The 13,482-nt window shown below is 55.2% G+C and overlaps 2 protein-coding genes across 7 annotated transcripts in view; both read left to right on the top strand.

Moving 5' to 3' along the window:
* The window catches only part of PLD2 (phospholipase D2), a 42,768-nt gene extending 37,905 nt beyond the window's left edge, over positions 1–4,863 (top strand). The window contains exons 22-25 of the mRNA XM_089480171.1: positions 1,486–1,620; positions 1,719–1,872; positions 2,298–2,415; positions 3,359–4,863. Of these exons, the coding sequence (XP_089336297.1) occupies positions 1,486–1,620; positions 1,719–1,872; positions 2,298–2,415; positions 3,359–3,583 (632 nt within the window). The 3' untranslated portion in view covers positions 3,584–4,863. The remainder of the gene's footprint in view (positions 1–1,485; positions 1,621–1,718; positions 1,873–2,297; positions 2,416–3,358) is intronic.
* A 1,306-nt stretch (positions 4,864–6,169) lies between these two features.
* The window catches only part of MINK1 (misshapen like kinase 1), a 44,173-nt gene continuing 36,860 nt past the window's right edge, over positions 6,170–13,482 (top strand). For all 6 annotated transcript variants that reach the window (XM_089479865.1, XM_089479864.1, XM_089479863.1 and 3 more), the window contains exon 1: positions 6,170–6,393. In XM_089479865.1, the coding sequence (XP_089335991.1) occupies positions 6,337–6,393 (57 nt within the window). In that variant the 5' untranslated portion in view covers positions 6,170–6,336. The remainder of the gene's footprint in view (positions 6,394–13,482) is intronic.

The following is a 13,482-nucleotide window of genomic DNA, read 5'->3' as shown; positions in this document are numbered from 1 at the left end:
TGGGTTATTTCTCCACTGTTGATGCAGCCTTTGACTGTCAAATGACTGTGCCAGAAGGGTTTTAATTTAAAGGTTTTTATACTTTTGGGCTAAACGTTGATTTAGCTCTACCTCCACTATAAGCCACTTCAGGTCCCACACTGGGAGCAAGGTGGGATTTCATTTAAATTAATAAATACAGTGGGCCCTTGGTATATGTGGGGGATCCATTCCGGACCCCCCGCATATACCAAAATCCACGTATGCTCAAGTCCCATTGTCCCCAATGGCGTGCCCTCTCCTCCCTCCCTCCCTGCCTCCCTCTCTTTCCTTCCCTATTTACTTTGTTGGTTGCCGGCGCCTCCCCCTCGTGTTGGAGACCAAGAGGTCTCCGGCCTTTCCGCGGTGGCAGTGGCGGCGCGGAGGAAGCTTGGCCTAGTCCTTCACTGCCTTGTCCTCCTCGCTGCCACCACCGCCGCTGCAGAAGGTCCAGGTGGTGGCCTGGAGGTCTCTTGGCCTCCAACTCCACCACGTGGCCTTTTCACAGCGGTGGCAGTGGCGAGGAGGCCGAGGCCACGAGGAGGCCGGGAGGCAGTGCTGGAGGCCTTGAAGGCCTCTGGAGCTGCTGCTTTGCCTCCTCGCCACCCGGCCCTTCTGCAACGGCGAGGAGGCAGAGCAGCAGCTCCAGAGGCCTTCAAGGCCTCCAGCACTGCCTCCCGGCCTCCTCATGACCTCGGCTTCTGCTGCCGCCGCGGGAAAGCCCGGGGGTGGATTTGGAGGCCAAGCGGCCTCCAGGCCACCACCCAGACCTTCTGCAGCAGCGGGGCGAGGAGAACGAGGCAGCAGAGAACAAAGCCAAGCTTCCTCCTTGCCGCCACCGCCACTGTGGAAGGGCCGGATGGCGGGCTGGAGGCTTCTTGGCTTCCAACCCACCTGGCCTTTTCACGGAGGCGGCGACAACAAGGTAGAGCCGGAGCGTGCCCTCAGCCTCCTCGCCGCCGCCACAAAAAGGTTGCAGTGGCAGTGGGACGGAAGCTGCGGCTGCGGGGAGACCGTACTGGAGGGCAAGCTTCGGCCACCTCTCCCCCACTGCCACCGCCACCACGGAAGGGCTGGGTGGCGAGCTGGAGGCTTCTTGGCCTCCAAACACCCCCCCCCCGGCCTTTCCCACAGCAGTGGCGACGGCGACCAACAAGGTAAGTAGGGAAGGAAAGAGGGAAGAAGGGAGGGAGGGAAAGAGGAGGGGAGGAGAGGGAAGTTGTCCCAAATGGCGGCGCGTGTGCCGCCATTCGGGACAACTTCCGGGTTTGCCATCCGTGGATGCTCAAATCCGTGTATAAGAAGGGCCGACTGTATTAGCTTATTTCGGAGGTGCAGTGTGCTCTGCACATGCCCAGAGGTGCCCTTTCCCTGTAGCTCTGGGCTTCTATCCCTAGCATTTGGGAGGTGGAGGAGCAACAGCCTGTCTCCAACAGACGTCCCCTTGACTTTTCTCTCTCCAAAAAGTGGGGGAAGACTGGAAGAACTATGTCTCTTTCTGTGGTTTGCGGACCCATGGCGAGCTGCAAGGAAAACTCCTCACGGAGCTGGTCTACATCCACAGCAAGATGCTCATCGCCGACGACCGGCTTGTCATAATTGGTGAGGAGCTCTTTCTGCACAGACCCCTGCCCCAAGGAACCCCTCCTCTCTGGCCTTTCAGGGTCTCAGCCATCTTTTCCCCTCTTTTAAATCATTAGGGTCTGCCAACATCAATGACCGGAGCCTGCTGGGGAAAAGAGACAGCGAACTGGCCGTCCTGGTGGAGGACACGGAGTTTGTGGCGTCTGTCATGGATGGGCAGGAGTACCAGGCGGGGAGGTTTGCGCTCAGCCTGCGCATGGATTGCTTCAGGTGAGTGTGTGGCAGATGGCTGGATCTGAAGGGACGTCTCCTCCCATGACCAGTGAAGGCCCTTTTCTCGAGCCCACTACCTTCCTGGGCACATTTGTGATGGATGGACAGTAAGATAGGGCCTTTTTGGTGGCTGCTGCCAGTCTGCCCAGGAAAAGAGTGTGTGAGTGTGTGTGTGTGTGTATAAAAATGTTGTAGAACAGATCAGAGCAAAATAGACAAGACCCAGCAGGATGGAGCAGCATTTGTAGGGAAAAAACTGTACCTGTAGACCTTTTGAAGCTGATCCGTGGATGCCTAAGGGGTTCATGGTCAAGGACTCCCACCTTAAACAAATTGGTTAGCCAAATGTTCCCCTTGCACTGACCTGCAAATATCTCTCTTCCTGGGGGTCACTGTTGTCCTCTCTCTCTCCTCCCTGACAGGTGTGTTTTGGGTGTGACCTCCAACCTTGACATCGATATTCGGGATCCAGTCAGTGACCACTTCTTCCATGAAATCTGGCAAACCCGGGCTGCATCCAATGCGGACATCTACGAAAATGTGGGTAGTGTTATGGTTTTAGGGCTGAGCAGGGAGTGAGGTCAAGGTGGGGAGTGGCGGAGGGCATGTGTCAGTTATGGGGGGGGTGCTTAGTCCTGAGCGGCTTGTTGTTCAGGGTCACAGACACCAAACCCACCATCCTTCCAAATTCCTCAGATATGCACTCATCCACCTGAGCATTAAAATGGCTGAAGAGAGACAAAAAGCAGCAGAGCTTGGGCTTTCCTGGCATTGCAAGTTACGGCCAGCAGAGCCCTCCATGGCTCAGGCCCTAAAGGACCATATCTCCCCATATAAACCTGTCTGCATTTTGAGATCTTCCAGGGAGTCCCTTCTCTCCATCCCACCTGTTAGGAACTTGGGAGAGACGGGGCACCCTCCTGGCTATCCTTCTGTTGCCCAAGTGAGCTGAAGGGCCCATAGGAGACTGTCTTGAGATCTTCTGGGGAGGCCCTTCTCTCTCTCCTAACCCCCCTCACAGATATCTCCAGTGGGGAGTTGGTGCCTCCGCAGTGGCTGCCCCCCAGGCCCTGAAACTCCCTTCCAGAGAGGTCAGATTGATGCCCTCCTTCCATGAAGACCTTGTTGCCTGAGCAGGCCTTTGAGGGTTGATTGCTCGTGGAGAAAAGGGACTTTAGTGATTGTACTGAATGCAATCAGTTGAGGATGGTGGAGTCTCCTTCTTTGGAGTTCTTTAATCAGAGTGTGGATGGCCATCTTTCAGGGATGCTTTGATTGTGAGTTCCTGCATGGCAGAATGGGGTTGGACTGGATCAAGGCCTCTTGGGGTCTCTTCCAACTCTATGACTGAGTGCAGCAAACTCTGAAAGAGCTCTTCCAGTCAAGAGTCCTTCCCCTCCCTGTAAAGGTGCTTCCTTCCTTGAATAACATCAAAGTAGTCTAACTGTGTCTGGGCTTTCCTTCCCTCCTTCTTGTGAAACAGGTCTTCCGCTGCCTCCCCATGGACGCTGTGCGCTCCCACCGAGCCCTCCGGGAGTACGTCAGCGTGGAGAACTTGGCCTCGGTCAGCCCCATCATTGCTCGGGACAACCTGAAGAAGGTGCGGGGCCACTTGGTCCGGTTCCCGCTGGAGTTCCTGGCCGAGGAGTCCCTCCTGCCGCCGCTCAACAGCAAGGAGGGCATGATCCCTGTGGAAGTGTGGACCTGAAGCTGCGCTCGGAGGCGCCCTGAGGAAGCAGGAGCCAAGGGAGGCCAGCGGTCAAGGATCAGGCTCTCCTCCAGTCGGGTCGCCTGTGGGTTCGAGGGGCCTGCAGACTAGCACCCCACAGAGTCTGCTGCTTGCTCCAGTTGACGTTTGCCATGCTTGCTATCAAGAAAGCGATTCCATCTTCAGCCAGCTCCAACGGAAAAACAGGGCAGCTTCCATCATTCCCTCAAAGGGACATTAACTCCAGCTCTAGAAATGCTTCCATGGTTCCCTGCCTTTCATTGCTGGGCAAGGGAAACCTTGTTCCATTCACACCAGCACTTTGTCTGCCTGACCATATGAGGAGGGCAGGCAAGCAGCCAGCCAGCATGGCCCATCTTCCTCTTTAGAACATTCCAGAAGGTTGTGGGAGGGGAGGAACTGACCATCCCTGCTTCCTCTCCTTCCTGATGTTTACATCCCTCGGCTGACTGTGGACCCAGCCTCCCCCCAATTCTCCCATGAGGTTATTGCTCTCATTTCAGAATTGTGTTTATGGTTTGTCTGCTATTCGACATAGGCTTCAAAACTGGCGTTAAGTGTCATTGCTTCCCTGCGTGGACGGTTTTGAGGACACTATTTTTATTGCATTGTACTTTTTATATTATCAGAATTCTCAGTTCTCTTGCTCTACTACATTTCACAGAGTGCCTTGGAGCAAATCTGTGCAGTTCAGAAGAGTTTCAGCCTAGTAGTTGCTCAAAAGCACATCCAAGGGAGGGAATGTGAATGTTGGCCAGGTGCCTTGTGTGCATGAGGCCACCTCTGCCTTCTTTTGCCATTCAGATGCGTATGCTGGCCATCCGGGCCAATGGGCAAAGGGGTCCTTTGGCACCAACTGAGAGGAAGGAGTTGGGAGCCTTAGCTTTTGTAGACTAAGCCTATTTCATAAGACTTTGTCTACCATCTTCTTTCTCTCAGTCTCAGACGTGCCAAAGAGTCCCTTTGCATGGTGATATTCCAGACTAACACAGCGATGCCTTTACGTTCATCTGGCCGATGTCCAGGTGGGAACGATCTTCCTTCCATTTGGCATGCTGTGCCTGCAGCATGCTGCCTTATTGATATTATTGTTATGACCGGTGCTGCTTTTCTGAAGCTGCACACCTTGGTTTCCAAAACCCACGTGGAGCTGCTCCTCAAATGCAAGAGAAAGGGGAAGTCCGAGGCCCATCGCTGCTCCTTTCTGTACCGAAGTGCCTCTTGTTTATCGACATATTAAATAAACGTAACTGCTGTTACCTGGCTGTTCGTTGGCAAGGATCTCCATGAGAGTGTGCGGCCTGTGTATGTATGAGCACTTTCACCTTTTACGCTGTAACATCCTACATTTTTCTTTAACGTTTTACATTTTGTGGTGCCTTGTCCTCCTTTCCAATTAGGAAGACATCTGGTCATCCTGGGCGGAAACGTGAGCCTCATGTTCTCATGGGCTCTGCATCAAAAGGGAGCTGGCGCCAGGTGCCTTCAAGCTGAATCGCATTTCCCTGTTTAGGATAATAATAGTAGTAATAATGTTAATTTATAATGCCCTTCCCAGCAAATGGCAGGACGTCAGACATAAATGATCGTACAATACCCTCTCTGGGCAGTTTATGAGGAGCCATTTTAAGCTTGGGATCCTGAGGGGGGAAGGGCCGACCCTTGCTCTGAGGGGGATCGTTGGTCAAGAGACCCCTCAGTGACCCCTGCAAAGGCTTGAGGGCACCTCCTGGGCCTTTGCAGTAATCACTGAAGGGCCTCTTGGCCCACAATCCCCTCAGGTCAAGGGCCAGGCCTCTGAGGCGCTGGGAGTCTCCATCCCGAGGGGCTTTGGGACACTGACCATAGAACTGCACTGGAGGAGCTACAAAGGCCTAGGATAGTGGTCTCTCTAGGAATCTCTAGGTCCTCCAGGGCAACTCTGTGGTCAACGTCCGACAGACACTGACCATAGAACTGCACTGGAGGAGCTACAAAGGCCTAGGATAGTGGTCTCTCTAGGAATCTCTAGGTCCTCCAGGGCAACTCTGTGGCCAACGTCCGACAGACATCGACCACAGAACTGCAATGGAGGAGCTACAAAGGCCTAGTAGAGTATTCTCTCTAGGAATCGCTAGGTCTTTCAGCGCAACTTTTAGTTAAAATTGACCATAGAGTTGCACTGGAGGACCTAGAGATTCCTAGAGAGACCATATTAATGAAATCCGTGAATAATCAAAGCCGCAAATATGGAGGGATGTGTATTATTGATTCCCCGCCCATCATGGCGCCGTTGATGGGCCTCGGCCCGCAGCTTCCGCCACTCTTCGCCATCCACGCCTGCTCAGCAGGAAACGGCTGGGTATCAGTTCTGCGCATGCGCCGACTCTCCGCGGCCAATGGTGAGTCCCTCTGGCTTTCCTCCATCTTATCGGGATTTCCGCCTCATTAGTGCCCGCCCGCCCTCCGTTTGCGCAGGCGTCCGAGAGGCGCGTGCCGACTCCTGAGGGACGCATGCGCCCCCTTTTTCGCAGCGCGCCTGCGCACGGGAGTCCCCGCCCCTGCCGCGCGGCGCCTGCGCAATGCGGCGGCGCTGCTTTTCCCTCACGGGCGCCTGTCAGTCGGTCTGTCTGGACGAGAGAGAGGCGGAAGGAAGGAGCGGAGCGGAGCGCGGCGATGAGGAAGCGAATGGGGCCGCAGCCCTGAGGAGGGAAAGAAGGCAGGAAGCGAGGCCCCGCTGAGCCCCCGGCGCCATGGCCGACCCGGCCCCCGCCCGCAGCCTCGACGACATCGACCTCTCGGCCCTCAGGGTGAGCGGGGGCGGGGTCAGAGGTCAAGGGGAGGGGCTTTAGGGGGAAGACGACTGCCCACAACAAACTCCAACTCCCAGAATTCCATAGCCTTGAGCCAGGAAGACTTAAAAGCGGTTCCAGACCGGGTTATTTCTCCAGTGTGGATGCAGCCTCTCTGTGTCTCTGGTCCAAAGCACGCACTGCAGAAATGATCCACTTAGAGGCTGCTTCCGATGGCCTCAAATGCTGTGGCTCAGTGCTAGGGAACCCTGGGAAACGGAGTTTATTGTGGCCTGAGAAGAGAAGAAGGCTCAGTGTCTGGGGGGGAACTACAGTTCCCAGCATTCCTAGCGCATTGAGCCAGGGCAGTGAAAGCGGCGTCAGACTGGGTTCTTTCTGCAGTGCGTTTCGGACCTCTGTGTTTGGGGAGCGGCCCTCTTGTTGACCTTGCGCTGTTTCCATCCCTCGCTTCACTGCTCTCTGCCTTCCTTCCCCAGAGACCCTTCTGCCAGCGCTTGCCTCCTTCGGCGCTGCATTTTAAATGCGGGGGCAGGGACCTCCCTGGCAATTCAGTCGTTCCAAGCAACCCAATGAGCCTCCGAAAGGAATATGGACGTCTTAGGCCGGGGCTCCCCAAACAAGCCCCGCTGTGGTCTGTCGCTGCTGGCGCTTCCAAATGCAGCCCCACATACAGAGCGTTGCAGGAGGGACAACGGAGGCAGACAGTCGTTCACTGTGAAGGCGTTTGGGGCTCCAGCTCCCAGAATCCCAGACTGTCGGCCAAGACGGCCGAGGCTTCTGGGAGCTGAGGTCCAAAAGCTCTTAAAGGGCACCCTTTGGGGACCACTGCCTTAGACCATCTCTTGCTCTGGAAGGATGACGTTGTGAGTGTGCGCAGAAGGGGTCAGGCTGGACGGTGTTCTAGGAAGCGGGGGTGAGTTGGTGAGAGTTGCAGCGTGGCTGGCGGCCGTGTTCCCCTGTCTCTGCTGCGTTGTTATTAAACTGGCCAGCATAATGGCTCTCCTCCCCTCCCTCCCTTTCTCCCGTTACCTCTGTCTCTTTTTTGTTTCAAGGAAGGCAGGGCTGCTGCAGGGTGGGCTGCTTGGCCTGCGCCCAGTCAGCAGAGCCAGAGGAGCCCTTTGGAGCCTGCCTTCTGCGGACGCTCAGGGCTCAGCTCAGGCAGCTGGCAGGATAGGCCAGTCCCCCCTGGCCACCTCTGATGGACTCTGGATCCCTTCTGGGAGAAGAGCAGGGTGTGGACCAGGGAAGGGGAAGGGCAGGTTTTTAAAGGAACTGTTACAGAATCTTAATGCTAGAACATACAAGCTTTCCTCTTCCGCGAGTGTCCATCGTACGGGTCAAAAAGAGGCGTAGTTATACCCCGCTCTTCAACCCTAAAGACTCTCAGAGCAGCTTACAGTTAGTTATTCAGAGGGTTCCCTGCCCTCAGGCTTGCAATCTAAAAATACAGGACACAGAAGGAGAAGGGAATGGTGGTGGGGAAGGGGATCCGGTCCAGCGGTTGGTCCTTCTCTCCCTCGGAGGCCTGGGCCATGGCAGATGGACTGGAGGGAGGGCCCTTCTTCTTGCTCTGGCCAGGCCTGATGGAGTTGGGCCTGACTGTTGGCTCCCTCTGAGGACGGAGGATGACAGATGGCATGGAGGGAGGGCTCTTCTTCTTCATCTTGAAGATCTGTGAAACTCCAAACCTTGTATACTCTTGCGCCAGTCTAAGATGGCGCATAAAGAGTCATCTGACTGGTCTGATCTGTTTGAATTGGAAACCAGGAGGTAGAAAGTTCAAAGCTCTGTGAGCTGGTTATTCCTTGTTGTATTCTGTGATGTCCACTTGTGGAATTATCATCTACAAGGTCCGAGTTGACCTACAACCAATTAACCACTTAGCCTATAGCTGGCAATTAATTAAACTTTGGGACTAGAGAATTCCCATTCTTTAGATGTGATGTGTTTTTGCTTTTTTGCTTTAAAGATTCCAGATTACCCCCCCCCCCAACACACACACCTTTACTTTGAACATTTACTTCAAATCCTTAGTAGGCAGCTTCTGTCATATAAAAGAAAATCACCAGAAAAACAGTAGAGAGACTTTCAGTAGCAATAAAATGTGCCGTCATTGCATGCCAGCAACAATATAATAAAGTAAATTGCGTTCAGTTTGGTGTAATAACATTCTGAACAGATAAAATGATTAACCAGTCAAACAGCAGCAGTGCTCTGTATGGGGGCGGGAGGGAATACATCATATATAGGAAAGAGAAACTCAGGACAAGTAACTCTTTAGTACCTGCTTGGAGGCTTGTAATGACGGGGCCAGATGAGTTCTACAATCGTGAGGCCACTGCATTTAAGGCCCTTCTCTCAAGCCCACCAGCCAAAGTGATCTTACTGGAGGATGACCTCTGAAGATGATCTCCAAGGGCAGGCAGTCTTTGCAGAGTAGTCTGGCCCCAAATAATTTAAAAGTCAAAGCCTTCCCTTCAGATTGGGCTCAGAAACACACCAAGAACTGGTTCTGTTGACATAACATTGGTGTTGCACACTCTGACTGCCCTGATCCTACCAGCATCTTAGCAACTGTGGCCTGTCCCTGCTGATGCTTCCAAATGCAGCCCCACATACAGAGCATTGCAGTAGTCTAGCCTGGATGTCATTGATGTATGGATAAGTGAGGTGGATGGTTATTCAGTGTGATTGGCTCCTTCAAAACGGAGCCTCTTTGTTGGCAGGCGGGATCCTTGTTTTCCCAGAAGACAAAGATGAAGCCGTCTTGGGCAACCTCTCAGCAGGTGTTCAGACATTCCTCACATGGTGTGAGAAAAAGCAAAGGCGTTCCACACCCAGTTCTCCTCTGCAGGTGGTACAACTTAAGAAGGTTACTCTGCTGAGCAAAGGAGCAGTTTTTGGGACAGCTCTGCCTGGGAGCCTTTGGAACTTTTGGTGAAGTGGAGATGGGGGTTGAACTGTGGGCTGGGCCTGCAATTAAGCTGACTCCTTAAGACTCCTTGAGCCAGAGTACGTTCTGAAGAGTGCTGTGGCACCAACCATTTCCCCACCACCATCGCTGTCCTTGGGGCAGGTGCTTCCGCTAGCTAGTTCTAGATCTTGGGTGTGATTTCCAGCCTTGTGAAGTGGTGCTTTGTTTCCTCAAGAGCGATCAGCAGAAGCTGCCTGACTGTTCTGTGACCTGGGCTGCCCTCCGTGTTTTTGGAAGTTCAAGTTCTCCAGAACTAATAAGGAAGGGACCAGAGTCCACCATGCTGGCTGTGTGGACGGTGACCCACTCTTGGGATTACATTTCTGTCCCAGGAGGTAACATTAAATGCTTCTTAAGCACCACTCACTCAAAAGTGGGTCATGGAACCTGCTGCCCAGGGTGCGGCCAGGACTTGGGCTGGAGCCAGAGGAGATGCTGGAGCAGCAGCAGCAGCAGCGCCCTGAGCAAACAGAAAACACATGAGGGAGGTTGCATTTCACAAGGGAAACACTGTGCTTTAGGGGAACAAGGAGGGGCGCCAACACTGGCCTTGATCTGCCTGTCATGACTACTGCTGGGAGTTGGACCTGGGCCAGGTGTCCATGGCTTCCTTTGGAGGGGTGGCTGTGGTGGGTTTGATGGTGACAGAGGAGGGCCCTCACCTCAGTGAGCAAGAATTGTGGGGAGGTAGGGAGAGGAGGTGTGTTTGGCATGAAGCTCAGGCGAGGATGATGCTGTCAGAGGTGCCAGTCTTGAAGAAATGACCCATCAACTGCAAATGTGCCCCCCTCCTTGCCCAGCAGCATAAGTCAGTGCCTTGCTCTCTTAGTACCAAGGGCAAAGAAGAAAGGGGCTTGCCTGCCCCAAATGTGTCAGAGTGCTTAGGTCATGGAAGGAATGGAGATGGGGCCTGAGGTTGCTCTATAGCACTTTCTCACAAGTTCTCCTGTGGCCCGAGAGCAGCCTGCACCTGCCTAGGTCACTAGAGGACTCACCTTCCTTTCTGCAGCCACCGCTACCTTTTGCCTTTTGGCAGCCAAAGTCTCTAAGGTCCTTGCTCAGCGCCAGTTGTGGGCTTCACTTGAAAGGGCTCCCTTGTTTCCACAGGGCCCAGGCAGCCTGAGTGAGAGGCCATGCCAGCATGTGGCCGAAGGTGTGGAGGACAGCTCTTGGGGCTTCCTTTCCTCCCCATGGTATGGTGTCCTCAATGCCTGTGCCCAGTGGGGAAGGAACAAAAGCCTGCTGACTCGCTCTGCTTAGAGGGAATGGGAATAGAGGGGAGATAACAGCTCCAAGCATGTCTAGAACATGGCTGGGAACCCTGCAGACCCCTGCAGAGCCAGTGGGACTGCCTATCTCATCATGCCTCCTCATTGGCTAGGCAACCTGAAGTTTGCTGGGAGTTGCAGTCCACACCGTCTGGAGGGCCACATGTTACCTGTCTAGAGCTCCTTGCTTGTAAATACTGAAAGGCTGGGCATTCCTCGGTATCTGGTGTGTCAGCTGAGCCTGTATGCGTGTGTGTCTGTGTGTGTGAGTATGCACACGCGTGTGTATGGTCCTGGGAGTGAGCTTCCTGCCAGGTGGAGCGGCCGCAGGAATTGTAGCTGTGGGTCATGGGGAAGAGGTGTCTGAGGAGTCCTGGTTGGCCCCTACCCGCTGAGGGCCCCTGGGGTGGGTGTCCTTGTAGCTGAGAGAGGGGGCAGAGGGGGACTGCCCTTTGGCTGCAGAGGGGCCCAGCGCAGCCGGCTGGCCCTGGCAGGGCATGGGGCCACTCAGCCTTTGGCTTCCCTAAGGGCTTTTTGGCTTTTGATCTGGGCTTTTGGAAGCTTAATTCCCAGCAGTGCTTGGGGGCCCTCCGCTGAAAGGCCAGCAGCCCCCTCCCCATTGTTGCTGCTGGGGGGGTGGGCGGGATCCTCCTCCCAGGCTCCTGCTCCTGCCCCACCTGTGCCCTGGCTTGGCTCTGGGACTCTCTTCTTGGGCCACTGTGGAACAGAGCTGCCTCCCTGCCTGTTCTCCTGCCTTCCAGGTCCCCTCACTTGGCCTCCCTGTCTGAAAGGAGATCTCTCTGCCAGGCCGCATTCATCTCGCTGAACACCCGCCGCACTTGCTTGTTGCTAGGGAGAACTTGTTGACTGCTAGAGTGGCAGCATGTTGGCCTTAATTGAATTACAGCTCCCCTTTCATGCCACCTTTCATGCAAGAACCACAGAACTCCTCTCCCTTGAAGCAGGCCATGCTGCAAGTGGAGCAGACCCACCTTCAGGCTGGACAGCCCCTCTGTCCCTGCCTCTTTTTCCTCCCTGACCCAGAAAACAGGAAGCAAAACCAGGGCCTCATTTCACCCCACCGGTCATGCCCCCCCCCCCAGCTGTGTTTCCTCTAAGAAGCCTCTGTCCAAAGCGGCTAGTTGGTCCGAGCTGGCAAGGTGACCAAAAGGTAGGGGAGGCCTCAAAATGGAGGGAGCTCTGTGGACCAGTTGCATTCTGGATTCTGGCACAGCCCCCCACTCCACCCTTTTCGTTACATGTCCCCAAAAGGTTCGGAGTCAAGCTTTGCCCTCACAAGGGGAGCAAAATCTTTGCCTCCCAATGTGGTGGCGGCGGCTCACCTGCATTTTACTTCCTCCTCCCAATAGCAATGCTGAGGGCGTGAAATGGGGAGATGAAGGCAAAGGGAATGGTCCCTTGGGGCGCTATCTCTGGGGTGGTTGGGGCTGCAGTGCCAGGTGGCTAGAGATCCACCCCCCACCAAATAACAGGAAGCACAGACCCCATTTCGGGTGGTGAGCCCAGACTTAGGGAAAGCACAGCGGGAGAGGGGGAATCACCTCAGTTTCATTTCTGTTTTTGAAATGAGGAAAGGGCTTTGCTCCCACTATGAGTGTGGGTCTCTCTTGGCTGGCTTCTTTTCTGGTGGATCCATGGTGGGGGGGGGGGTGGCCAATCCCTTGCAGTAATGCACACACCCCATGAATGTGGCCACGGGGCTCCTCCGTGGGCAGGAACTTGCCCTGCCGGCCTGCTCCTGCCTCTCCTCTCTGGGTGCGCAGGGTGTGGCCAATCTCTTTGCTCAGGGCGGATTGGCCTGCGAGCCCCAACCTGCTCTGCCGTCCTGCTGCCTCCAGGTGAGTAAGCATTTTATAAGCACCTTGGCTGGCTGGCTGGCTGGCTGGCTGGCTGGCTGGCTGGTGAGGAAAGGTGGCCCAGGAGGGCTGGCACCTCTGCCGGTGTGGCCTAGGCCTGGAAGGGGGGCAGATGCCCACTGGGGTGGGGGCTTCCTCCCAAGACCAAGTCAGTGACCTCGAAGCCAGATGGGGGTCTGGATGAAGAGGCAGTAGGGATGTAGACCCCCTTTCCTCCTCCCCTTGCCCTCCTGAGGAGGAGGAGGAGGAGGAGGATGACGACGAGTGGGGTGGGATGGCTTGGGCCATCTACAGGCACAGATGCACCCTGCAGAAAAGCCACCCTTCCCCCAGTTGCATATGCCTGGTAATGCCCATGGCCCATTTTCCCTGCTTTTCCTACTCTTTCAAGGCTGGCAAATAAATGCTGCAGATCCAGGCTGCAAGGATCTCCTGTTTCAATCTATGAATATGGTGTGTGGGGGGTGCATGGGAGAGGAGGAGCCACTTTGAGGTGCCCTTGCAGCTCCTGCCAGGAGGCATCATCCTCATCTTCCTTTGTGTTGCTGGATTTTTGCCCAAGCCCTTCATCTGTCTGGAGGGGCAGGTGTGGGCTGCATTGGGGCACAACGGAAGGAGGAAGAGAAGGGGCAGAGGGAGGGGGCCGGAGTTGGCCAGCAGCCTGGCCTCTGTTTCTTCCCCGGGAACCCTAAGTCTTGGACTAGGAGCTGCAGATGTGTGAGGGGGGGTGCTGCTGGTCTGCTTTCAAGCATTCTCTGGGAGTATCTGTTGGAGGAATGAACAGGGAGCCTTAGGAGGGCCTGCTGGGGGTGCCTGGTGCCTGGCCCTCTCTTGCAATGGGGGAGACACCTGTGGAGGGCCTGTACGTCTGTCTGCGGGGACTCTCTAAGGGCAAGGGCCTGCCGGCCTTGAACCAGGAGGAGGAAGAGGAGGAGGCAGCTGCGGCAGCTGAGGCAAAAGCTGGGAG

The sequence above is a fragment of the Sceloporus occidentalis genome, unplaced genomic scaffold (assembly GCF_023333645.1).
Source record: "Sceloporus occidentalis isolate IW3139 unplaced genomic scaffold, rSceOcc1.0.p SCAF_14, whole genome shotgun sequence".
NCBI lineage: Eukaryota > Metazoa > Chordata > Lepidosauria > Squamata > Phrynosomatidae > Sceloporus > Sceloporus occidentalis.
The sequence above is the reverse complement of the archived record's forward strand: the minus strand, read 5'-3'. Positions and strand labels throughout refer to the sequence as shown.